Source organism: Erithacus rubecula, assembly GCF_903797595.1.
Source record: "Erithacus rubecula genome assembly, chromosome: 1".
Lineage (NCBI taxonomy): Eukaryota > Metazoa > Chordata > Aves > Passeriformes > Muscicapidae > Erithacus > Erithacus rubecula.
The window spans coordinates 24,272,127-24,298,108 of NC_136658.1; the positions used below are offsets into that span (position 1 = coordinate 24,272,127).

The following is a 25,982-nucleotide window of genomic DNA, read 5'->3' on the forward strand; positions in this document are numbered from 1 at the left end:
TTTTTTTTTTTTTGTTGTCCCCCTGTCATCCTTTCTGACATCTCTCGTTATGCTGAGGGCCTCATACGTTTTACTCAATCTTAGGTACAATCTTGCAGAAGGTACCCTGATTTTTCTTCACCCAGCAGATCTGCTTGTGTTGTGTAACCGTAAATCTCTTTTACTAGTGTTGCCTTTTATAGACACATCAGTATTAATTCTTTCAATTACAGCAATTTTAAAAATCCAACAGGTGTGAATTTAGGTTTGCTGTCCTATTGTGTTACCACAAACAGGTCTGCTTTCCTCCTGTACCTGTAATACTGAATTGTATTAATGTATTTACACAGAACAGTTCCCCCCCAACTGTCTCTATTAATAAAGTCCATGTTTAAATTTGGAAATTCTTCTTTTGACTCTTTCTGAACATGATGCTGTCCAGTGTGCCTTATTATTGATGCTGTAAGTGCTTACTGAAATAGCTTGGCCATTGTATTTTTTTTTCACCTGAAAACGTTCCTTGATGTTCACAAGTTATTACGGTCAGTTCAGACATTATAATGAAACAGATGCACATCTATTGGAATCTTGTTAAAAGGTGTTAATATGTTTCTTTGCACATATAATTATTTCAGGTTTGACTTACTGCTTCGAGGGAAGGTGAAGTCATTGCTAAAGGATGCAGTGGTAAAGTCCACTGGGTTTGGACTTCGTGATCTGAATCAGTGTCTTTTTTGCCTGGTGGAAGATGGTGAGAATTTGCAGTTTAGGATTTCAAAGCCTTGGATTCTTCATGGACTAGACATGAGCTTGGCCTGGTGAGATCTGGCAGTGGTGTGCATTTTCTTTCCCCCTCCAAAGATGCCACTAGTCAGTTGTTTGTTTCATCCAAAGACTATCTTCTGCAGGATTTAGAACTTAAAGTGTGTTAATTCACTTTTTGAAGTGGAGGATAACAGGAAAGAATGGTTTCTGGTGTTTTCAGAATGCTTGTATTTCCATATATCCCCACCTGGAAGCAAACAGTATCACCGTCAAGATGCCCTCTGTTACCTGAGGACACAGATTTGGACATCACTCAAAATCTCCAGCAGAGTAGAAGAAATTGTGTTAAAATTCCTAGTCCTACTAGATGAAAAAGAATATTTTCTAGTGATTGATGCTAAAAAAAATATTAAATCTCTGACTGTTGCTGAAAATTCTTAGAGCAGGTTTTACTTATTTGTCACTTGTAGGTCTCTGTTTAGCTGTTTGAGTGCATTGTTGCAGAAATTGTACTTTAAGCCTGTTTTGGAAGAGTCTGTGGAAATCGGCAGCTGTCTTATCAATGCAGAGAAAGTGCTTTCCATCAGCTCTCAGATGAGGCGTCCGGAGTGAGATCCGCTTATTTAAAAGCATTTTTCTCCTTTTTTTTTTTTTTTTTTTTCATTTCAACTGATATCTGAAAGTAACTGTGCCCCTGCAAGTTGTGTCACCAAGCTTTTCTGCAAGGAGGTTTTAAGGAAGGTGGGTTGTTGGAGAGAGAAGGTTGTCTGCTCTTCAGATCAGCACTTAACATGCTTTTGACTTTAAAATTTGACTTTTTAACTCTCCTGGGGTGCTAGGTTTTATTTAGAATTGATCTTTACATTTATTCTTTACTTTGCTTTTATTTTGAATAAGATTTAATCACTTTGAATAAATCAAGGATTCCCTTCAGTTTCTGCATTGACATTGTTTTATAGTGTCAGTATATTGCTGACAGATACAGTCAAAACCAAGACTTATCTTTAAGTGGCTGAAAAACTGGAAAAAATACCTACAGAATGGCATTGATCTTTAAAGACAATATCCTGTGATAGTATTTAGATTTGGTCTGACTTAGAGACTCCAAAATACTGCATGGCTGACTCTTGATGGGGCATCATTTATTGCTAACACTTTTACCTTCAGTGCAAAGCTCTATAAAGCTCTCCTTTGTGTGAGATAAATCACTGTATCTCTGGCATGCAAGAGAAAGCTGGCTGGCTTTAGAAGTACTTGCTTAATGGTTAATTCGTGGTGTGATAGATGTGTTTTAGTTGAATTTCCTTAAAGGGAAGCTGTAGCTGGACATTCAGGCTTTGTTTGCTGTGTGCTATTCTCAGCCTGCACACCAGCAGTCAACAAATGTTGTTCAGTTAATTTCAATTTGAGCATTTGGCCCTAAATTAGAGGGGAAAAAAAGCTCAAGCAGTGAGGTGTTTTAAAAGAAAAACATGAAGTTGGTGATTTTCTTATCCAACAGGCAAAAAAGACAGGACAATCTTAGTTTACTTACTGTGAAGCTTCACATTCCACAGCCTAGTTATTTTCAGTTGTACTGGCCATAACCCTTGAGAGGAACATCTCTCCTCATTGGCAGCAGAGGGTAGGGGTGGAAGAGGATTAAGCTTCGGTGGATAATGCTACACTTCTTTGAAAGGACACTTTTCTCATAAGAAGAAAAAAAAATCCAAGCAGGCTATTGTGATAAATGATCACAGACTTTTGAGAAGTCTTAGCTGGTGGAAGTGAGTCAGCAGCTGCTTGGTTACGTACAGAGTTGGTGATCTCAGAGGGACAGCTTAGTGTGGGGAGTGGATAAAAGTTGTGTAATGGTGTTGGGAAAAGGCCTATCACAGGTTTTATGATAGTGATGAAAAAAATAGGATGCTCGTCCAGATCTTTTCTTCTGCTGTCACTTTTTGCTTTATTTGATAGGCTTGAATACTGGGGAGATGTATGTACAGTGTGAAACATCTAGTGGAACTGAAAAATGAGATTGGCAGAGTTTGACTATTTATTATATTAGTTCACTGGTAAAAACTGCATTGAAATGATAAAAAAACCCCATAAATTAGAGTGAGGGGGGTTTTCTTCAGGGGAAGGAACCTTTTGCTTAAGAGATGGTTACTCATGTCCTAAAGTAGAATAGAAGACTCATACTGAAAAAAATAATTCAGAGTCTTATTTGATGTTAGTTTGGAAGTGCAACCTTCTGAATGGGTTTTTCAAAAGCCTCTCTAATACTTTATTCTTCCCTTGAATCACTGCTTGAATCACTATTGTCTGTGAGCTAAATCTGGTAGGGGTGAAAATGTGAGGGATTCCTTGCATGTGATGTTATATATGTTGCCATGTATGTCACAGATGCCTTTAATGACTATTTGAGCCATTTGATGTTATGGTGAAGAAAATTAAGTGAAAGTAGAGTACTTAGAAATTATTGCCTTGTCACAGACAGCCTGGTAAGTGGTGGTAAGTAAATCAAAGGATAGTTCATGGAATACTTTCATCTTTGTTAAACACATCATCACTTTGTGTTTGGTATGTCTTGATTTTTGCTTCATCTATTATGCTATATTATTCATGGGCTTTTGAGGCCTGAGTGGGACTTTAAATGAAGGTTCTGTCGTTTGTAAGGACCTATTTGCTTATATAAGAACAAGGCTGAAGCAGTTGGTGATGTAGGAGTTGGTATTGCTAATGGTTTTCATGCTACAAATAGTTGACTGAGGTCTGTTTATGAGCAAGGATCTGTTCTCATGGTGCAGCTGGGAGCTTTTGCTTGAATGCATACCAGCAAACTGTCCTCATAGTGCATCTCTGCCCACGGAATGGCTGGGATGTTGGACCAGGCAAGGCTACTTGCAATGGTGTCAAGTGATGTCAGCTGAGGCCGTCACACTCCACTCTTGGGCTGTCTTAGGACCTTTCTGTTGTAGCTATTTTCTGCTTTTTCCAATTTACAGGTCTCGGCTATCCCAAAGGTGTCTTCTGGAGCTCAATTTCATGATAGCTTTCTTACTATAGCTGTGTTAGCTATGACTGAATACAAATGAAATCTTGCTGTAGGTTTTGGTACTGATTTCTTGTGTGCTTTTAAAAACATTTTACATCATTTTGCTTTGAATGATTGGTATCATTTCCTGTTTCTGTAGCATTATTGACACCTAAGGGGACAGTACAAGGCTTAGGAAAGGGAAATGGAAAATACCCCATCCTTTTCTTACCTCTAGATAAGATGAATAAGAACTTTGGAAGTTAGAAGACTAAGTAAGATCCATCTACCTTTTTTTTGTTGCAGTATACATGAAGCTCACGATCTGGACCTGCTATGACTGACCCAGACGTCCTCACTGAGGTCCCAGCAGCTCTCAAACGCCTTGCCAAATATGTGGTGCGTGGCTTTTATGGCATTGAGCATGCTCTGGCTCTGGACATCCTCATCAGGAACCCCTGCGTGAAGGAGGAGGACATGCTGGAGCTTCTGAAGTTCGACAGGAAGCAACTGAGGGCTGTCCTCAACACCCTCAAGGGTGACAAGTTCATCAAATGCAGGATGAGGGTTGAGACAGCCCCTGATGGCAAAACCACGCGCCATAACTATTACTTCATCAACTACCGCCTGCTTGTCAACGTGGTCAAGTACAAGCTGGACCACATGCGCCGTAGGATTGAGACCGACGAGAGAGACTCCACCAATCGTGCTTCTTTTAAATGCCCCATGTGCTTCAGCACTTTCACAGATTTGGAGGCCAACCAGCTGTTTGACCCCAGGACAGGTAAGGGTACAGCTAATAGAATACTCTTGCTGTCTGCTGTGGCTCTGAGTGCTGGACTTCAAGGAGGCAGAGCCTTAGGAAAATTCTCTTTGAGCTTGGCCAGAGCTAGAGGGCGCTCTGTTTCTACAGGTGTTAAATGTTTGAGCAGAATATGAAAATAGTGTGTACAGACAAATAGGAATCTTTGTGAAATGCTTTTGAGTGACAAGCAGGAGAGAAATGGAAGTCTTATTGAAGTCACAGTCAAGGGTGAATAAGGCAATCTGTCCTTGTTGGAAGTTGATGGCTTTTCAGTATAACTTGGTTTTGTTGGTAAACTGTTAGACTTCCAGGTAGTTTGCAGGGAGTGCATATGTAGAGTTGATTTTAGCTGGCCAGAAGTGAGTTGTTGCTATTTAATATTCTAATAGTCTAGTGCGTTGTACTGCACTTATTAGCGAGGGTGAAGAGGTCTCCAGAACTGCTCCACCACTGTGGTCATTGTACTGGAGTTTGTGAATTAAGAGTGCTTATGAAGAGCCTGCTCATAATTTGGATCTGTAGAGCTCTTTAATTTTTGCCACAGCGTTTGTGTCTACCTCTTGGATTTAGCAGAACCTCTGTTTCTTATGGGTCAAGTAGCTCTCTTTTAGTTCTGTTCTTTATTCCATCTCTGAATAATGCTGAAATAAACCTAGGTGTTTATTTTTTCATCAGAAAATATGATTATTGATGGTTTTGGAGGGTAGACACAAGTCTGCTGAGAGAAAATAATTTATGAGAAGAGTGTGTTTTCAGGGCATGTTGGTACAGATGTGCTTTGACTGCTGTTCTGTTAACTTGGAAAAAATATTTTGAACAGAGCAGCATATATGCCATTAAAGTAATTTTAATTGTAAATTTTAAATAGAAGTGTTACTTTGAGAGTGTGTTCTCTCTATTTTTAAAAGCATTATAAGATTTTTTTCTTCTCCATCCCTTTTCCTGCCATTTAATGTCTCAACCCAAAAAAGCTCCAAAGGCTTTCTGTGCTGTCAAAGGTTGAACAACTCTTATCTGGTACTTGAAGGAAGTTCAAGGACAGGATGTGAGACAGTGAAAGTCAGAATGACACCAGAAACTGGAGTTTTTCTGCTGCTTCAACTCACAAGGAGATATTTTGAAAAGTGAAAAGAAATGCATACTGTGTTGAAGGAGTTGCTTTGTTGTATGACTGGTGAGTGAGTGCCTGTTAACTCTGAGTATGGACTCCCAAGTCAGGAGTTGTAGCCCTATCTGTTCTACATGAGAAGCTTGAACAGATCTCCAGCTGTCACTCTTTCTCCTCTGGTGTTTTTTACTGTTGCCTCCAAAGAAGCAATGTCAGTAACCCCTGATTTTAGAGGCAAACAAGCATGAACACAGCATTATTTTATTGTGCCAAAGTTTGCAATGGAAACTTGTAGCAAACCTTAGAAGAACTTTCTGATTAAAGAGTTTACCTATAGATGGGAATTGGTGCAGACTGGTTATTACAGGCTGAGCAGCTATTTTTGTGAGTGTTTTATAATCTACAGGAGGGAAAACAATAATGCTGATGAGTGAAAAGTGTTACTTCTAGCTTTGTTTTTCAGATAGGATGACTGAGAAAGAAAAAAAGATTGTTTTCCTGGAATATCTTAGTATAAGTACCTGATTCTTGCCTTTCCCTTGTGCCATCATCTGCTCTCTGATATTTCATCACCCCTCATTCTGCACATGAGCTGCTGCTGTGATAAAGCCTTATGCAGGTGGAAAGTTTCAGCTATTCCCCTGAAAAAGATAAATGGCTGTCTCTTGAAGCAGAAGGTATACAAGAAAAGAGTTTGGTTGAGGAGCAGTAAGAAAATCTACCTGCAAGATGTGTGATGTGAATAATGCTGCTGAACTCGGTCTACTGCCCGACCTGGACCAACAGTGGACACTGGCATAAGGATTTTCCTGTTTCACCTGGAGATAGGATGTTAGTCTCTTAAACCTATGGGAAGAATGTTTTCCTCTGTGCTTTTAAACGTAGAAACTGCAGACATTAGGGTTTTGCAGGCCAATCCCTTGAATCACAAATCAATCTCAGATACCACAATCAAACTCAATACCATTTTGTGGACTGGATGTTTGGGGAATTAAATCTGCCCACGGCCATTCAGTGGAGTGTGGGGAAGGACAGGAGGAGCTGCATTTCTCACCCAGCAGAAGGCTATGTCTTTTCTCTCTACAGATGGGCTTGGCTTGCTTAATCTATGGAATGTCACAACACTGGAAATTGTGTTCATGGGTGTGTGTTTCTGTAGCATGATTAATTTGATCTGGCTGGAGAAGATCTTTAATGTATTCTATTCTCATACCCTAATTGTATTTGTAAATCTAGTGTAGTGTTGGAGTTCTGTCAAATTCAAGGTCAGTTTAAAAGGAAGTATGTGATTAGAAACAGTGAAAGGAAGAGTGAGGTGGAAGTGAAGGAGTGGCAGAAATGAGATTCTGCAGTGTGTCACACTGGTTTTCAGCCCTGGATTTCCTTAGGTATTCTAAACACCAAACTGTGTTATAGGATACTCACCAGTGCAGCAAGTGAATTTGATGTTAGGAAGCGTAAGGCTAGATGAAGTAGCTTTTCCACTGTTCTCTTCCACCTTTGCAATGTAATTTTTACTCAGTCTTGTGTTTCTTTCATTTCTGTTACTGTGAAGAAAAATGTTGATGTTACATTGTAATTAGAGTTGATCTCTCATGTCCATACATTGGGTCCTTGCCATAATATTCAGTTAGATAAAGTGTGAATAGTAGTGGAAAGAAAAGGATGGAAGACAAGTGAGTAATGTGAATCAGAAAGGTGATGCTTGTTGGGATGTTCTTAATCACAGTTGTAATCACTGAAGGATTTTGTTGCATTTGGAAATCAAACAATTGTGTGATTGTGTGATATACATCTGCTCTTTGCCCTCCCACAGTTTGCTCTTGGTTTGGTGAATGATTTTGTGGGGATACCTAGCTGTCCCTATATGCATTGCAATGATAACATACTGTGTATGTGGATGCCTTTTTCATTCCGTGTACTGATAAGAAATTTAATTTGGGAAGAACAAATTGAAGGTTACAATATCAATTTTATAGAAGGAAAGACAACACCTTGAATATAATTTTGACCCACTTATTTTACTGTCAGCCTCTCGCATGTCCTTTGTGTACTTCCTAAGAGAATTGCACATAACACATTCAGAGACTGTTTTTCTGTACCTGTCACAAGGCACTTAATATCACATTCAGGCCACCTGTGTGCAGCTGAACGCTTGTATGGTTTGTGCCCCATTTCTGAGATTAGAAATTTGACTAGTCTTTCATTTTTTTGCTTTGATCTTGTGTGCTGACTTCTGGAGCTACTGTCTTTTCTCCTCACTTCATCCCCAGTGAGCTGTTCAGAACACATCTGTCTTCTCATCTTCTTTTGAATTTCCACTTCTTCAGGCAAGTTCTACATTAGCTTCAAAACTTTCTCATCTAATTCAAATTATTTTTGAGTCTGTCCTATCTATTTTGTTAATTTTTTATTATACTTCCCCTTTTACCTGCTTTTTTGCCTTACTCTTTCTTGGAGAGCTCGTCTCCATTTCTAGTACATATAATTTTGTATCCTGTCCCTTCCAGCCACTAGAAAAAATAAATAACTTGGAGCTATTTATTCTATATATTCACACAATGTAACCAGTCCTGTTTGATCTTTGTGCTCTTGTTTCTTGTCCTTTGAGTTCAATGATTTTCAGATATTCTGGATAGCTTTGTCTGCCATGTAGTGCCATACATGTGCTAGAAGATGTTACTACTATAATTTACAGCTTTTAACCAGCCAAAATGACAACTTGGCAAGTCTTAATGTAAATAGGCATACTAAAACTTCTCTTGAAAAAGAAAGGATTCAGAACAGTTCTGCTTTGAAAAACTTTCTGTTCTGTGAAGTTATGTTTTTGCTATCATTGTTAGCTTTCCAAGTGCATGAAAACCATCAGTGTGATTTTCCTAGATTCTACAAGCACATTTTGTTTGTCTATGCTGCCATGGAGAGCTGTTGGCAAACACAAGTAGGAAGGTGTCCATGCTCTGCTTAGTTTTGCTATTTCTATTCAAGTTCCTGGCAAAATCTCCAAGAGTATTCTTGTCAGTTTCACTCTGCTTCAGCTTGATAAGCCTTGGAGCCCCAGGGAAAGGAAAACTGAGAAAAAACATATCAGAATTAATGCATGTTTTCCTCAAAGTAGAATTACTTTGTAGAGTGACTTAAAGGTTGCATCTGTAACTTGAACCCATTTCCCATGAGTTAGGCACCCTGTCTGGAAAATAATCAGCTAGTCTAACCATGGATTTCTCAGTTTGACGAATACAGATGAAAGAAGGGTTGGAACCTGTGCTATGCAGAACATCAGCCAAGAGGATAAGATGCTGCCTGTAGAATGCTGGCTGGTCACTTCCCTGTATTCCACATTGACATCTGGCTGGAATGCTGTGTCTCATAGATTAAAAAACCTATCTGATAAATGCATGCCCTGACTTTTAGTATTGATGCTTTTTTTTCTTTTTTTGTTTTATCTGTTGAGGGCATTTTATTATTTGAAGTACAAGAAGTAATTTCCCTTCAAGTAAAGGTTATAATTTTAACTTCTCTTAGCTTTGCAAATTGAAATAGATTGCAGCAAGAAAATCTCTGTAAATTACAATCTGTGACTATTGCTAAGCCCTTTAGAATGATGAAAGCTGAACTGCAGCATTCCTTTCTTTTGTTCTAGCGACTTGTCCTTTTGAAGCTGCATCCTTGGTAATATCATCTGCAAAGGGTGTTACTCTTTCAAGCATGGGCATCTGTGTCAGATCGAGAGCTCACTGAGAATCCCGTAGCTTGTGTTGCAGTCTCTCTACTATTGGATGTAGTTCAAGGGTATCGTATGTTGGCTCAGTTGGTATTTTGTAGTCTTCTTGACTGAAAGAAAAAACACCTATCTGTGGTTCCCAGTGGGCTTCCTTTGGATAATCTCTGTCCAGTTGTGTTTTTCTTGGTTTAGTGTCTGGCTTAATTTATCCACAGTAGAACCAAAGGAAGAACTCTGTCAGCTCAGACCTGCTGAGGTTGTGCATATCAACTGGAGCAAAAATAGCTTCTGGAGAGGAGGGAAAGATTCTTCTCTTCCAGTTTATAGTGAATGCACGTTAAATCATCTGACACTTCTGAATTACCAATAATTTGATGTCTCATGCAGTCCAGTTTTTGAATGTTTAATTTACCTTTCAAGATAAATGTCTGTGCTTTAAAATTGTATTACAGTAATTTTAATTTAGTTGAGCTAAAAATTATCTGCTCACTGAGATGAATGAGCAACGTGGTGTTCCTCTAGATAATATTAAGTTATTCTCAAGGTGCTTTTTTTTTTTTTTTTTTTTTTCTTTTTTTGGTAAATTAAGGGTTAAATAGCAAATCCTGCTCATCAGGAAGGGGAAACTGTAGCATGAAGTGTAGGTTAATGTTGTGAAGTGCTGAAGGAAATTTGGTTGATAGCATAAATTTTCTTGACTTTACTGCCTAAACTATGGTCAAGAAATAAACATATATACAGGCCATTCCATATACACATTGCAATTTGTGATAGAGTTGCTATTTCATGGCTGAGTTACAGCACTGTTTTGCCCTTAGAGCACCTTGCATGCCTCATTCTTCACTGAACACCTGCTGTGGCCCCTTGGCAGAGCTTATTAACTTATATCCTGTACAGTGCTCTAGAGAAATGTATTTTAAACTGCTGAGTGGGCCCCTGGACTGTCTTTGTATAGCTGTACTTGGTTCTTTGGCAGAAAAAAGCTGGTATCATTTTGGCTTTCAATTTAACATCAGGGTGATACAGCTGAGTGTGTTTTCTCCCAGACTGCTGTCAGGGAACAATCTGGAGGCTCAAGTGTTCCCATCCTGTACAGATATGTGTCTTCCAGAGCACATTGCAGGTCAAGCAAGGAGCTTGAAGAAAGAAAATCCATCGACCCATGTTCAGGTAAGCAATTCTACCAGTTGAGGGATGAGCTTTCTTGCAAGTTTCTAGACTTTCTAGAGTTATCAAGGGTTTTTTTTGCTTGAACAATGTGAAATTTGGGAATACGAAAAGAGGAGAGTGGAAGTGCAGACAGAGATTATGTGATCTCAAGTGTATTTTATAAGATAAGTAAACAGTTCAGTGTTTCACCTAAACTGTGTTCTTCTGAGAGAGGCAACAATAACAAGAGGCATGAAACCTACTTGGTGAAGATTTGCACTTCAAAAGGATTGGCAAGGCTTTTAATTCTCTCTACCAGGGATGACCAGGAAGGGCATTTCATTAGAACACAGCATCCTTTCTTCAATGATTAAAAGAAAATCTGGATGTCAGAAGGAAACAGGCAGCTGTTTTGATGGAATGGGAGAAAGCTAAATAATAAAAAACTGTTCTGAAAATACCAGACTAAAATTGCATCATGGAAGCATTTTCTCTCTTCACAGTCAGAATTTTTTTCCTCTTGGCCTGTTTAATTGTTTTATTCTTACTTTCTTGTTTCTTCTTGAGGACTTAATATGAGTTAACACAAGTGGCTAATAATAATCAGGTACTTTGGTTATGCTTACAGGTGGAGCTAAGGCAGGCTGTCTTTTTTTGGATTCCCTTTGCTGTTAGTCTGAAACAGTATGATCCAGTTTGCTGACTTCAGGCTGGGGAAAAGAGTTATACTACACTGGTTCTGAAAACAATCCTGCTGACAAGTAGATAAATGCCTTTAGTAGTTTTACTGCATGACTGGAGTATATAAACTCCTAATGTCCATGATTATGGTAATACTTGAATACTGTAGTTTTAAGCTGCAAAGAAATTATCAGCTTTGGAATGTAATTCAGGAGAGCTGAAAGATGAGATACCTTTTAATTTTCATAAGAATTGCACTGAGGTGCTGAGACTGATTAAAATGGGGTTTGCTTATCTACCCTGAAGCCTAAAAAGCGATGACTTGACCATAAGACAAAGGATTAAGTGATTTGTGAATCTTCACTCAAGCTGAAATGAAGAGATGGCAGTCTCAGTGGTTCTTCCTGCTTTGTGAACAGGATCACATAAATATATGATTGTTGTTGGGAACAGACCACATCAATTTTAAAAACAAACAAAATCCAACATTCTCTTCATATGAGAAGACAGTTAAGAGCTGTGATTAAATTGGCTGATCGGTGTGACAGTCTTAAAAATGTCAGAGAAGCTGATCAAGGAAGAAGCGATAATTCTCACGTGCTGTACGGGGTACTCTGGACTGGTTCTGTGCTTGACTTGATACTTTTTTGCATTTTAGAGAATTTAACTCAAGGAAATCTGTGTGTTCTCAAGACAGAGTTGAGCTGTTTACTATCACCCAAGTATTTTCATGTGATAACTGTACATCAGGTGTCTAGATTGGAATGTTTTTGCTGTCCTGCCTGTGATCCTCCCTCTCAGCAAAAGGTCTTGCCACTGGTAAATGCTTTGGTGATTCATCTTAATCTGGAGCTGAAGTTAATGACCACAAAAGCAGTAACTTGTGAATCTGTCAGGAACTTGCTGCTTTCAGGCAACAAAGGCTGCTGTGCTTCTCAGCAGTTTAATATTTGCTTCTAAAATGTGATCCTGATTGTCATCCGAATCAGTAGTATTCATTCAGGAATTGATGTGTTCAGGATCTGCCATGTGTATTCTCAAGACTACAGTGGTTACAGTCTAGTAAAGGGCAACACAGCCACAGTTGTGGAACCAGAGAAGATGTGACTGAGCCTGAGTTTGACCTGTGCCCATCAGCATGGAGCTTTTAGCTTCTCCTGAATGCTCCTTGGGTGATTGTTGTTCAGATACCATAGCTTAAACTGGACATGAGGTCCAGAGATCCCCCTTCTATCGCATCCTTATATGGCTTTATCACTTATTATTTAGGTTCTCTGTCTTCCAAATGGGAAATGTATAACACTTTTTCCTCACACTTGCTTGACTTGCCTGGTTAGACTGACCAGTCTTCTTTTGGAGCAGAATCTTTTCTATAAAATATGTTTTGCAGGACTCCAATTCTGTGCAACTCTGAGCTTCTGTATCCCATGTCAGTAGGCCCAATGCCTCGTAAGTACCAATGAGTCTCTGCTGGTCTTCAGCATTGTTCTGAAATTTTATATTTAACTAGATGACAAAATTATAAGCAAATGTTTACAAATTTCTGAGGTTCTTCCAGCTTTCACTGCTCTCTTGGATTGAAGGAGACTTTGTTACCTTGTTAAATGAGTCATTTATACCCTTCTTCTCCCCCTTCAGAGTACAGGTAATGAGTTATAGCTCAGATTCAAGATCGTTTGAGCACTGCTGCTTTTGCACCTGTAAAAGGAAGGAATAAGGGCTTGCTTCTCTTTTTACTTGGATTTTAATTTATTAGCTCACTTCTATCAACTCTGGTACATTGTGCCAACTGTGCTTGCTCTGATGGAAGCATTTGTGGTACTGAGCATGAGTGCGTGCCTAAGGAGAGGAAACGCAAATGGAAGTAAGTAGCACAGTGAGCCTGCTCTTTGAAACTCCCCACGAGGGCTCGAAGATTTGCAATTAATGTCCATATATTTGTTTATAATTAGCTTTGAAAAAGGATTAAGACCTTGTAAACTACGAATGCTGAAAGATATGAAATCAGGTTTGGAAATCTGAGAATTAATTTATGTAGTTGTAATTTGTTTTCTTCTCAGATCACTGCCTGCATCAAAATTTGCAATAAAATTTTTTAATATGTATTTACTGACTTTTTAAAAAATAATTATTAAGGCTATATAAAGTCACTTTCTTTAGTGTAATGGCAATGTTTGCTTACAAGCATGCTGTACAATTTCATGGTGTCAAAACATTGATTCTTCAACTTGTGATAACTGTTTATTTAATGTCTGCTGTCAGCTGTGATGCAAAATCCTTTAATATAATTTGTGATAACACCTTTTCAGGTTACAGCAGTTAAAACTTGGAATTGATCTCTTAGTCAGAAGTTACTTTGAGAATATCCTATGTGATATAGTTGCAGGCATAGGCACTCATTTGCATTGTCAGTCTTTGTAGGTGCCCCAATATTGCAGTCTGAATTGTGATAGGGCTTATTGTTTTTATATCTATTCTGACAGTTTGAAGGTGCCTTTATAAGGCTCACAGCTATAATCTGTAGGCAGTATAGAAAATAAAGTGCACATACGGGAAAAATAATGGAAAAGTAAATTGATGCTTTGGACTTTACTAAACATATCTTGTTGACTAATGGCAATTTATGTAATTCATGAAGACAGTTTTTCATTCCAGTTGTCTTCTACTGAGGATTTGCACCTTTTCCAATTTTGTCTTGTTAATACGTACACCTAAGAATCTACATTCAAAATCTTTAGGAGAAAGTATGAAATTGAAGTGAACCAGGATAGAATCTTGAAATGCCCTCTAAAGCTAACAATTAGCAATTATATATTTTTTTATGAAAGTGGTGTTCTCCACTAGGTGTGCATTTTATGATTCATTTATCTAGACAATGTTTCTTTAGTTTTCTGATAAGCATCCAGAGCACTTAAAGATCATCTCTTCTCCCAACCAAAATAAGATTGCTTCTCATTTTTCTCATTATCCTTTCTTATCTCATTATCCTTTTCTAAAACTTAATATTTGGTGTTTTTTTTCCTCTAATAACTCATACTCCTGATCAGTTCCCTCCTTATGAGTAAATTCTCTTACATGCTTTAGCCTCCACCAATATCCAGTTTCCCTGAATGTGTTATGGAGTATAACCCTAAAAAAACTGCCTGAATATCATCTCTCCTCCACCCTTCCCCAGTCCTGAATTTCAGTCGCTGGACCACTGCCGTCACAGTTGGTTTTTTTTCTCTGCATTAACTCAAGTTAAATGCTATTCGTCACTGAGCTGCAGGAGATTACATGACGTCCTTAGAAGCAGGAAGGAGGAGAAAAGGCTATCTGCAGCAGTCTCCAAAGTGGGATGTATGCAAAACAATCCATCAAGGTGGGAGGAATACCAAGAAAATATTTTTTGTAACATCAGTAAAAATCTTCTAAGCTAGTTTTTCATCTTTATCTTGTTCCTAATTCTGTTTTTGTGTATGCTTTATAATATATAGCATATTATTACAGTCTACATTTTACTACATTATATATGTAGTATTATTATTACATATATAAATTATAAATAAATATTCTTGTAGTTTGCTCAAAACTGTTTTTTTACTGATGGGGAGTGCAATCAAAAAAATGATCTGGAACTTCAGATTTCCTCTTTTCCAAGGACAACTTCCAGCCCCTTGCCCATGTTTAATTCTTATTTTCTTAATCCAGAGCATGATGGTTTTGTTATTTGAGGGTTAAATCAGACTTTGGGCTTGTTTATCAATTTGAAAGACTGTATTGTATGCTCTTTAGAAGACTTGCATGGATTTTAATAAAGCACCTTGATCTCCTGCTGACTGCTTTTGTCAAAAATCTGAATGTTTCTTCCCACTGGAATCTTTTGTCTGGCTTTCCTTGACCCTGAAGTAAACTTCTTATACATACTGAATACACTGTTGTGAAATTGAAATTTCTCTGACATCTTTAACCTGTCTCGTGTGTTTCTGTGCATCCCTTTGGACATGCATCAGATGTAAAAGTCACAGCATCCTTTTTTATGATAAACCAGCTGAAAGGTACTCCTTGGAGCATGCAGAAGAGGATGTCACTAATTTTCTAGTGCTGTTCTTCATCTTCTGCCCAAGGAGAATTGGGACCTTTTCCGGTTTGGGGTTACAGTGGTAACACATGATTTCTTTTATGCCTGCTTCCCATTAAAAGCTCAGCTCTTCTTAGCACTGCAGTTGCAACTTAGCAAGCTTATGTGGTTTGAGGTTTTGCTTTTGTTTTCATTCTCTGTTACCTTACTTTGTCATAGCTCTAAGGCAAAACATCCCTGTGGGTTCAAATGGAACCAGAACGATTTGCTTCCTTCCTCAGGTTGTTGTGAGTGAGGCAAATTATTTTTGAAATATTTAGGAAAGTTGGAGCTTTTTGATAAAAGAAAAGCTAGGAAAAGTGATCGGATCTTGGATTGTGTAAATAAGGAAAGATGCTTATCTGTGTGGGACGATAATTGTTTGATGGAGACTTGCTCTGCAATAAAGTGTGGTTAATATAAGAATAGAGAAGTACTCAGAATCCTGTTTCTTAGATTTTTCAAAAATATGTAAAAAATGTAAATAAATTGCATGGGTAGGTGTATGATGTGTTCCTAATTGGAAATAACTTGCTGACAAATCTAGAAAGAGACTCCGAGTTCAGACTTCTAAATTGTCATCCTCAGAGAAAACGTGAAAGGCAGGGATAGTGTTATTTTTTTTCTGATGCCACTGTCTGAAACTGTAGAACTTTTCATCTGCCTGTAAAATATGGTCTTTAGAGTGGCACTATTCATTAGTTAACTCTACTAAAATAAAAATAAAATGCAGCTCAAGAGACTGATGCACATAACTCTTGTATTGTTTTGAAGACTTTGGAAGGAAGCCAAAATTATCATCAACAATGGTTTTGTTTAAAAAAAAAAGCTTTTTGCAGAACATTAGAAAATGTTCCAATAATGCAATACAATAAATGGGAGAGAGGGAAAGAGAATCTTCCCAAGCACAGGCACTGACACTAGACAAGGTATTAATCTTCCTAATTTTAGGCATTTACAGAGCAGACATGGACACTTGAGGCAGAAGAAAACAACTGTAAACAGAACATCTTTCTCTCTACTGCCAGTGAAGGAAGCCCTGCAGACCAGTAGCCCCTGTGTTCTTGTCTGATTTTAAGTGTCCAAAGTTCAGTGGAAGTTCTTTCTACCTGTCATGTGCACCATAGGAGTGCTAGTTGCATTCTGTGGCTCTGAAACATCTATTAAACTGGCACGAGCTAAAGCTTAGCTTACTGTCCTGGTTTGAAAGGACAGGTGTCTGCCAGTAGGGACAGAAGTTTCCCTTTTTGGAATAGAGACTTTGGTTCCACTCCCCTCCCCCAAGTATTACGATTGTTTGAATCAAGGACTCTGAGGCAGAGATAAGGGGGGGTGGGAATAACAGCTCTTTTACTAATATATCTAACTATACCAACAGAAAACAATAACAGTTAAAATTGCTAACAGAATGAAATAGGTAACTCGGTGTCAGTCCCTTTAGATGCAAGCACGCTGTCTCTGTACTTAGTCCAGAGCCCGGATTTGCCAGAGGGCAGACGGGAACGAAGGCAGGAGGGAGGGGGGAGGGGCAGCAGCGGCCACGCCGGTCTCGGGCGGGAACGGGCTCACCCTCACCGAGGGCGGCGGCTCCTCGCTCACCGTGTGTGTCCGGGGGATCAGCTGTGTCCGCAGAGGCAGGAGGCTGGAAACGGGGCAGATGCAGGGCAGTTGATCACAGAGGGTCTGGCTCTGCTGTGCTCGGCTGCGTGGCTGAACAATCCCAGGCATCCTCCTCCCAGCTCGCCGGAAACGCGAGTGCCCTCCCGGAAGCCTCAGAGGCCCCTCCGGGGGCCGTCCCCACCCACCCCCTTTGTCTGGACCCATCAGGGACCCTGGGTGTAACCCGGCCAGCTCCATTGGCATGATAATGGGAAAAATTCTTACAATTGACACAGTAACAAAAAAACACTCAACCCCGAACATTATCCACCCCCAATTTTTCCATGCCATCATGCTACATCATATTGAAACCTTTAAATTATATACATACATGTAGTTACGGGCACAGTATCATATATAGTTCACCCTAGAACAAGGTCCCCTTGGGGTATGCATCGGGTCTCTCCATCCTTTTGCATCACCCACCAAGTGCAACCTGGTCCTTGAGCGAAAACCACCCCACAAACAGGATTGTATTTGCTGGAAGCAGAGTTCACCCAGACAGTTTTCCCTAACATGCCTCTCAGGTGTACCACTGGAACCTTATCTCCATCTGCTGCTCCCAAGGGCTCTGACTGGGCAGGGCCTGCTCGGTTAGTGGAACCTCGGGTATTCACTAACCATGTGGCCTTTGGTAGATTTTTCTCCCAGTTCTTGAAAGTCCCCCCACCCAGTGCCTTTAAGGTGGTTTTAAGCAGACCATTGCACCGTTCGACTTTCCCAGCCGCTGGTGCATGGTAGGGAATATGGTACACCCACTCGATGCCATGTTCTTTAGCCCAGGTGTTTATAAGGCTATTTTTGAAATGAGTCCCATTGTCTGACTCAATTCTTTCAGGGGTACCATGTCTCCAGAGGACTTGCTTTTCCAGGCCCAGGATGGTGTTCCGAGCAGTGGCGTGGGGCACAGCGTAGGTCTCCAACCATCCGGTGGTGGCTTCTACCATGGTCAGCACGTAGCGCTTGCCTTGGTGGGTCTGAGGCAGTGTGATATAGTCAATCTGCCAGGCCTCTCCGTACTTATATTTGGACCATCGCCCCCCCATACCAGAGGGGCTTCACCCGCTTGGCCTGTTTGATGGCAGCGCACGTGTCACAGTCATGAATAACCTGAGAGATGCTGTCCATGGTTAGATCCACCCCTCGGTCTCGTGCCCACTTATAGGTGGCGTCTCTGCCCTGATGGCCTGAGGCATCGTGGGCCCATTGAGCCAGGAACACTTCTCCCTTGTGTTCCCAATCTAAGTCTATCTTTGAGACCTCTATCTGAGCAGCCTGCTCATTGTGCCTATGTTCTTCACTAGCCCGACTCTTGGGAGCATGGGCATCCACATGACGGACTTTCATGGGTAGCTTCCCTACCCGAGTGGCAATGTCTTTCCACTCAGAAGCAGCCCAGATTGGTTTTCCTCTACGTTGCCAGTCAGCCTTTTTCCACCTTTCCAGCCAATCCCACAGAGCATTGGCTACCATCCACAAATCAGTGTAAAGGTAGAGCTTTGGCCATTTCTCTCTCTCAGCAATGTCCAAGGCCAGCTGAACAGCTTTGAGTTCAGCAAGTTGACTTGATCCACCTTCTCCTTCGGTAGCTTGTGCAACCTGTCGTGTTGGGCTCCATACGGCAGCTTTCCACTTCCGGTTCATCCCCACAATGCGGCAGGAACCGTCGGTGAAAAGGGCGTAGTGTGTTTCATCTGCTGGCAGCTGGTTGTACGGTGGAGCTTCTTCAGCCCGGGTCACTTGCTTCTGCTCCTCTTCATCAGCGAGACCAAAATCTTCACCTTCTGGCCAGTTCATAATTATCTCCAAAATCCCAGGGCGATTTGGGTTACCAATACGGGTGCGCTGCGTGATGAGGGCAATCCACTTGCTCCATGTGGCGTCGGTGGCATGGTGAGTAGAGGGAACCTTTCCTTTGAACATCCACCCCAGCACTGGCAGTCGGGGTGCCAGGAGAAGCTGTGCTTCTGTGCCAATCACCTCTGAGGCAGCTTGAACTCCCTCATAGGCAGCCAAGATTTCCTTCTCTGTGGGAGTGTAGTTGGCTTCAGATCCTTTGTAGCTTCTGCTCCAGAATCCCAGGGGTCGGCCTCGGGTCTCACCAGGCACCTTCTGCCAAAGGCTCCAGGACAGACCATGGTTCCCAGCTGCAGAGTAGAGCACATTCTTTACCTCTGGTCCTGTCCTGACTGGGCCAAGGGCCACTGCATGAGCGATTTCCTGTTTGATCTGGGCAAAAGCTTGCTGTTGTTCAGGGCCCCAATGGAAATCGTTCTTCTTGCGAGTGACCTGGTAGAGAGGGCTCACAATCTGGCTGTACTCAGGGATGTGCATTCTCCAAAAGCCGATAGCACCTAGAAAAGCTTGTGTCTCCTTCTTACTTGTTGGTGGAGACATTGCAGTGATCTTATTGATGACCTCAGTGGGGATCTGGCGCCGTCCATCCTGCCACTTCACTCCCAGGAACTGGATCTCTTGGGCAGGTCCTTTGACTTTGCTCTTTTTAATGGCGAAACCGGCTCCCAGCAAAATCTGGATGGTCTTCTCTCCTTTCTCAAACACCTCCATTGCTGTGTTCCCCCACACAATGATGTCATCGATGTACTGCAAAAATTCTGGAGCCTCACCCTTCTCCAGTGCAGCCTGGATCAGTCTGTGGCAGATGGTGGGGCTGTGCTTCCACCCCTGGGGCAGTCGGTTCCAGGTGTACTGCACGCCCCTCCAGGTGAAAGCAAACTGAGGCCTGCACTCTGATGCCAAAGGAATGGAGAAGAATGCATTTGCAATGTCAATGGTGGCATACCACCTTGCTGCCTTGGACTCCAGCTCGTACTGGAGTTCCAGCATGTCCGGCACAGCAGCGCTCAGCGGTGGAGTCACTTCATTCAATGCCCGATAGTCCACAGTCAGTCTCCATTCTCCATCAGATTTCTGCACAGGCCAGATAGGACTGTTGAAGGGTGAGTGGCTCTTGCTGACCACCCCTTGGCTCTCTAGATCATGGATCATTTTGTGGATGGGGATCACAGCATCTCGATTTGTCCGGTACTGCCGGCGGTGCACTGTCATGGTGGCAATTGGCACCTGTTGCTCAGTCACTTTCAGGAGTCCTACTGCAGAGGGGTTTTCTGACAGTCCAGGCAAGGTGTTCAACTGCTTAATGCTCTCTGTCTCTACAGTAGCTATTCCAAAAGCCCACCTGAACCCCTTTTGGGTCTTTGTAGTAGCCGTTCCTGAGGAAGTCTATGCCTAGAATGCACGGTGCCCCTGGGCCAGTTACAATTGGATGTTTCTGCCACCCCTTCCCTGTCAGGCTAATCTCAGCTTCCAGCAAAGTGAATTCCTGTGATCCCCCTGTCACCCCAACAATGGAAACAGGTACCTTCCCCACATGTTCTGATGGTATCAGGGTGCATTGTGAACCACTATCAACTAACACTTTATGTTTCTGTGGCTTTGACGTGCCAGGCCATCGCACCCACACTATCCAATAGATCCTGTCATCCCATGCCTCTCCCTGGCTAGAGGCAGGGCCCCTCTAGCCCTGGTTATTATTTCTTTCCTGGGCATACATAGTGGAGGTTCCTTCCAGGGGATCTGACAGAACATCCTCCTTGCTGTAATACTCTGCACCTTGCTTGTGGGAGGTTGAGGCTACCTTTATTTTAGTGCGGCTCCCTCGGTTAGCATTTCCCTCCCTGAGCTGACGCACCCGTGCTGCCAGGACAGAAGTGGGTTTCCCATCCCATTTTCCCATGTCTTCCCCATGGTCTCGCAGGAAAAACCACGGGTCAGCTCGTGAGGTGTACCCTCTCTCCCTAGCTGGGGGACGTGAAGCTCTGACTTGGGGGCCTGTGACTCGTACTGATGCTACGCTGATCTTCCTCACCTCCTCAATTCTCTCTATCATCTCCTCCCTCATATCCCTCATCCTATCTTCGACTTGTTGGAGGTCCCTGGCCACGGCAGTGACATTAGCCTGCATTGGGCCATTCATCATGCTCTCGAAATTTCTGAGTTTGTTGGCAACAGAACACACTGTCTCTGGACTGTTATCGGCATAAATCATTGCTATGTGGGTGGTATATTGAGATAGACCCAAGGTTGCCAGATTCCATAACATCTGCCCTGTGCACTTAACCTTGTCAGGGTCATTGTCATGCTGTCCATCCCTCCCAAAGAGTACCTCTAATACTGCTGTCTCTCTCAGCTGCTGGATCCCTTCCTCAAGGGTCTGCCAGCGCATCCTACGGTGGTGCTCCTGCATTCTCTCTCTGTGTAAAAACTTCTCTCTCACACTCATTAAAAGCCGGTCCCAGAGGGAAAGGAGGCCTTGCTCCCTTACGAATATCTGGTCCACACCTGAATCCTGGGCCAAGGATCCCAAATTCCTGGCCTCAGTTCCATCCAGTTGAACACCTGTTCCCGTAAGGTCCCAGACCCGGAGTAACCAAGTTGTAAAAGGCTCACGGCCCCGCCGAGCAATGTATTTACACAGGTTACGGAGACTATCGTATGAGAGGGACTCGGTGACAATCTCAACCTCTGGCTCCCTTGCTGGTTGTGAGGACCCTCCTTGCTGATCCCCATTATCTAAGTGCCTCGTTTTAATCTTAGATTTCCTAGTTTCCACAGGAGCAACTGCTGCTGGCTGTGGCTGCTCCTGTGATCCAGCTGGAACCTGGACAGATACGACATCTACGGGTTCCACTGCAGCACCATCTGACTCTCCCTCTTTAGGGCAGAGGGAGGGTTTCTCACCAGCTGGAGAAAAATACTCCTTCATCATCTGGCTATGCTCTTTCAGCATTTGGCCTATATCCTTCACTAGAGTCCCCACGCACTCTGGATGGCTCATTTCTGCAGTGGGCTGTGGGGCATCATCCCTAGTCCCTGGGGCAGGTATCAGAGTTGTCATCCAAGCCAAAATTCCCTTGTTTCTGAATGCTAAGTAAAACAGGCCAATCAGCAACACCAGCCACTGTATAATAATAGTGGCAATTAAAACAGATCTGAAATCCTTGAGAACCAGTGGGATAGCCTCAAAAAACTGGGTGATGGGTTGGGAAAAAATTTCCCTTGCACTCGTTACCTCACAGTAAGTACCATTACTGAAATAGCCCCAGAAACATGCAGTTAGAGTACGATAGCTCCAGATCCATGCAACCACTTCCCAGAAAAAATTAAAAACCCATGAATTCCTGACATAATCAATCCACCAAACTAATCGGACAATAGCCACAGCAACCTTGGTGAGGGGGCCCAAATTCAAAAAAGGGCTTACAAATGGGAGGGAGATGGCTGTGACCACATGGAACACAAACCAGATTAAACCAGACAACATACTGCCTCTTAAGAGAGCTGTTATTCCTGTCTTAACTCTCAACTCAGTGCCCTCTGCCCCATGTTGGGCGCCAAAATCTGTCCTGGTTTGAAAGGACAGGTGTCTGCCAGTAGGGGCAGAAGTTTCCCTTTTTGGAATAGAGACTTTGGTTCCACTCCCCTCCCCCAAGTATTACGATTGTTTGAATCAAGGACTCTGAGGCAGAGATAAGGGGGGGTGGGAATAACAGCTCTTTTACTAATATATCTAACTATACCAACAGAAAACAATAACAGTTAAAATTGCTAACAGAATGAAATAGGTAACTCGGTGTCAGTCCCTTTAGATGCAAGCACGCTGTCTCTGTACTTAGTCCAGAGCCCGGATTTGCCAGAGGGCAGACGGGAACGAAGGCAGGAGGGAGGGGGGAGGGGCAGCAGCACCGGTCTCGGGCAGGAACGGGCTCACCCTCACCGAGGGCGGCGGCTCCTCGCTCACCGTGTGTGTCCGGGGGATCAGCTGTGTCCGCAGAGGCAGGAGGCTGGAACGGGGCAGATGCAGGGCAGGTGATCGCAGAGGGTCTGGCTCTGCTGTGCTCGGCCGCGTGGCTGAACGATCCCAGGCGTCCTCCTCCCAGCTCGCCGGAAACGCGAGTGCCCTCCCGGAAGCCTCAGAGGCCCCTCCGGGGGCCGTCCCCACCCACCCCCTTTGTCTGGACCCATCAGAGACCCTGGGTGTAACCTGGCCAGCTCCATTGGCATGATAATGGGAAAAATTCTTACAATTGACACAGTAACAGAAAAACACTCAACCCCGAACACTCACATATGGTCTGGTGTATATTAAACCTCTGTGTAGAACAATCCAATTCAGCAGAGACTGAATTGAGCTGTCCTACAAAAATAACCGGGTTTAGTTTTCTTCAAGAAAAGAATTTGTTAATAAAACTTCTTGTTTGTGAAACCAAACTCTATAACTTAGGATAGTTTTTGTGCTAGTTATGATGATTCGGCTGTGCTTTATATTTTGATTTGCTAAAACCATGAAGAGCAAAGAGACCACAAATATCTTGGCTCAGATTCTGTAAAATGCTTCAAGTATGAAGGTAAAATTCCTCGAGTATTCTTTCGTCTTGACCTCTGAAGACACTTCAAAGTGCGATGGATCAAGCATGTCCCTGGTTCATCACTTAACTGAGTTCAGGTTGGATTAAGTTCACTTCCAGCTTTGAAATTGGCAAGTTAACTCTATCTCGTCTCCCAAAGAGTGAGTGTGTGCCTCACAGCATACCTTGTTAAGGGAGTGTGCTAGGAGCAAGAGAAAAGAAATGTGAGGATCAAGAATTTGTCATAGGAATCAACCTTAGACAATTTTTTACTCTTCTTTCAGCCTGCATGTGTTGGAGACTGGGAAAACAGGACAAGAGCATCAAGCAATGTTCCATGTCAAGTCAGACATAAAATAACTTGTTAAAGTAAAACACACAGTTGGGACTTTCACTTGAACAGGTTAGCAGATGGTCTGAAGCTACACCTGGTTTATCAGATATTCATAGAGAAGAATAAAGCAGGGTAACATACTGTGGAGAGTAACAGGTTGCAGTTGTGCACGGTATAGTTATTAATACACATAGCAGCCAAATTTTCTCTTCCTTTCCTTGCAACACAACAAGTTTGGTTCCCAGCTTTGTCCTCTGTCATAAACCTGAGGTCCTTTGCAAACCAATTACCCCCTTCTGGTCACTCCCCTTTCTTTCTCAGGTTTTTGGGGTTTTTTGTTTTTGTTTTTGGTTTTTTTGGTGTTGTGTTTTTGTTTGTTTGTTTGTGTTTGTTTGTTTTGGTTTGGTTTTTTGAGGGTTTTTTTTTCTGTTGTTGTTGTTGTTTTTGTTTTTTCCTAAGCCAAGTGCTGTATTTTCTCCCAATCTCTGCTGTATTTCTTTATACTTATCCTAAGCATTTCTCCATTTGGAATGGCAGCCCTGCCTTCTAAAGCAGTGATAAGTGCAATCGTTTAAATTGTGAGTTAAATTCACAAAATTTAGATATCTGATACTTACTAGGAAATACTAGGAACAGTGATCAGGGTGGCAAATTATTGATGCCTACTTGCTGAGAATATTTTTCAATTGTGGGTCCTCCTTATTGTCAGTTCACCTGTAGCCTTTCTCCCTGGTGAAGATGTTTTTCAGGGCAGTCCAGCATCACATTGCATCAAATCTAATACCTATTTTTCAGCATTTGTACTTATGAGATCTCCAGGAAAACAGAGCCAGGATATTCAGAGTGATGCCAGATTGGAGGACAGGAGGGTCTAAACTGATACATGACCTTTTCACTTTGAGCAAGACTTCCAGAGATGTTGTGCAGTCTCCACCCTTGGGAGGTTTCTAAACATCAGTAGATAAAGTCAGGTCTGATTGCTCTCATTTGTGCAAGAGGCTGGACTGGAGACGTGCTAAGGTCTATCTATGTTTCTATTCTTTCTCAGATCTGATCTTTTTACTCTTTATGTTTGTCCTTCTGAGGTTTTGACAGTTCTTCATATCCCAGAGCCTGCTTTCAACAGTTTCCTCTTACCTTTGGGGGAATCATGGTCAGTTCTTGCTGGTGGTGCATCAGAGATGTGTAATTTGTTTTACCAGTTGTACAAAGCTTTAGGTTCCATCTGATATCCTTCTTTTCTCTATTACAATGTATTGGTTCCCACACATCATGTTTACAGGCAGTTGCTGGTGACAGCAACACTTGTTAGTGGTGACACTGCACAATGATCCTGTAATCGCCACCTTCTGGACTGTGCTTCTGTACCTCTAGGTGGGGAGAAGAGCCATGCAGTCACAAAATTAACCTCCTCATTGCCTCGTGCCTTCATCAAGCCTGTGCCCATGTCTTTTTTCCACCCCCCAGCTACCTTCCCCATGAGATGTAACATCTTGGTGCTCCTTCTCAAAGGCAATTATGGAATCTAGCCTGTGCTACACCAGGGGTGGCATGTACACTAACTGGCACAGCAGCACAGCTCACTTGGGGTAGTGTCTGTGAATGCTGCATAGTTTTAACTTTCAGAGATGTACTGAGGTAATCAAAAGAAGGTCTTACATTGAAATTTTGGGTGGACCTCAGGAAAAGTAGGCATGCATATTCCCATCAGTAACTGGTCCCCATCCATCACTTTCCTCTAGTTCTCCTACCACCTTGGCCTGTTCATTTAATCTTATGTAACTTGCCCATGGAACTGAAAAACCAGCAGGTGTTCCTTATCTGCTGGAGAAGAACAGGCAGTTGCCAGCCCCTCTAGAATAGAAGCCCTTTTTCTTTCTTGGGATGCTGCATTTAGTCAGCTGTTTCCCATCCACTCTGGTGCTCAGGGGTATGTGACTGGAGGGTCCCCCTTTGGCCCCTGACACGACCTCCCAACACAGCACTTCCAAGGGAAGGCTGCCCTTCCTGCCACGCTCTCTGCTTAGGAGGGAGCAGGGGCTGGTTAAAAATAAATTTGGGAGCAGATGGTGAGGTAGATTATTGTTCATCCTCGGGCGATGATGATGATGTGCCAGCTAACTGCTGGTTGTCTATCAGAATTAATCAGGAGCTGTTGTGGCACATGATCAGTGAAGCCACTGCTTCCCCTAGGAAGAGGGAAGGAAGAGCAGAGGAACAGCTCTGTAAAATAAA

At 42.3% G+C, this 25,982-nt stretch overlaps 2 protein-coding genes across 2 annotated transcripts in view; one reads left to right on the plus strand and one right to left on the minus strand.

Annotated features, from left to right (window-relative positions):
• FSTL1 (follistatin like 1) overlaps nt 1-25,982 on the minus strand; it is a 212,003-nt gene that overhangs the window by 156,818 nt on the left and 29,203 nt on the right. The window lies entirely within an intron of this gene.
• GTF2E1 (general transcription factor IIE subunit 1) overlaps nt 1-25,982 on the plus strand; it is a 52,035-nt gene that overhangs the window by 3,937 nt on the left and 22,116 nt on the right. The window contains exon 2 of the mRNA XM_079305749.1: nt 4,067-4,544. Within this exon, the coding sequence (XP_079161875.1) occupies nt 4,097-4,544 (448 nt within the window). The 5' untranslated portion in view covers nt 4,067-4,096. The remainder of the gene's footprint in view (nt 1-4,066; nt 4,545-25,982) is intronic.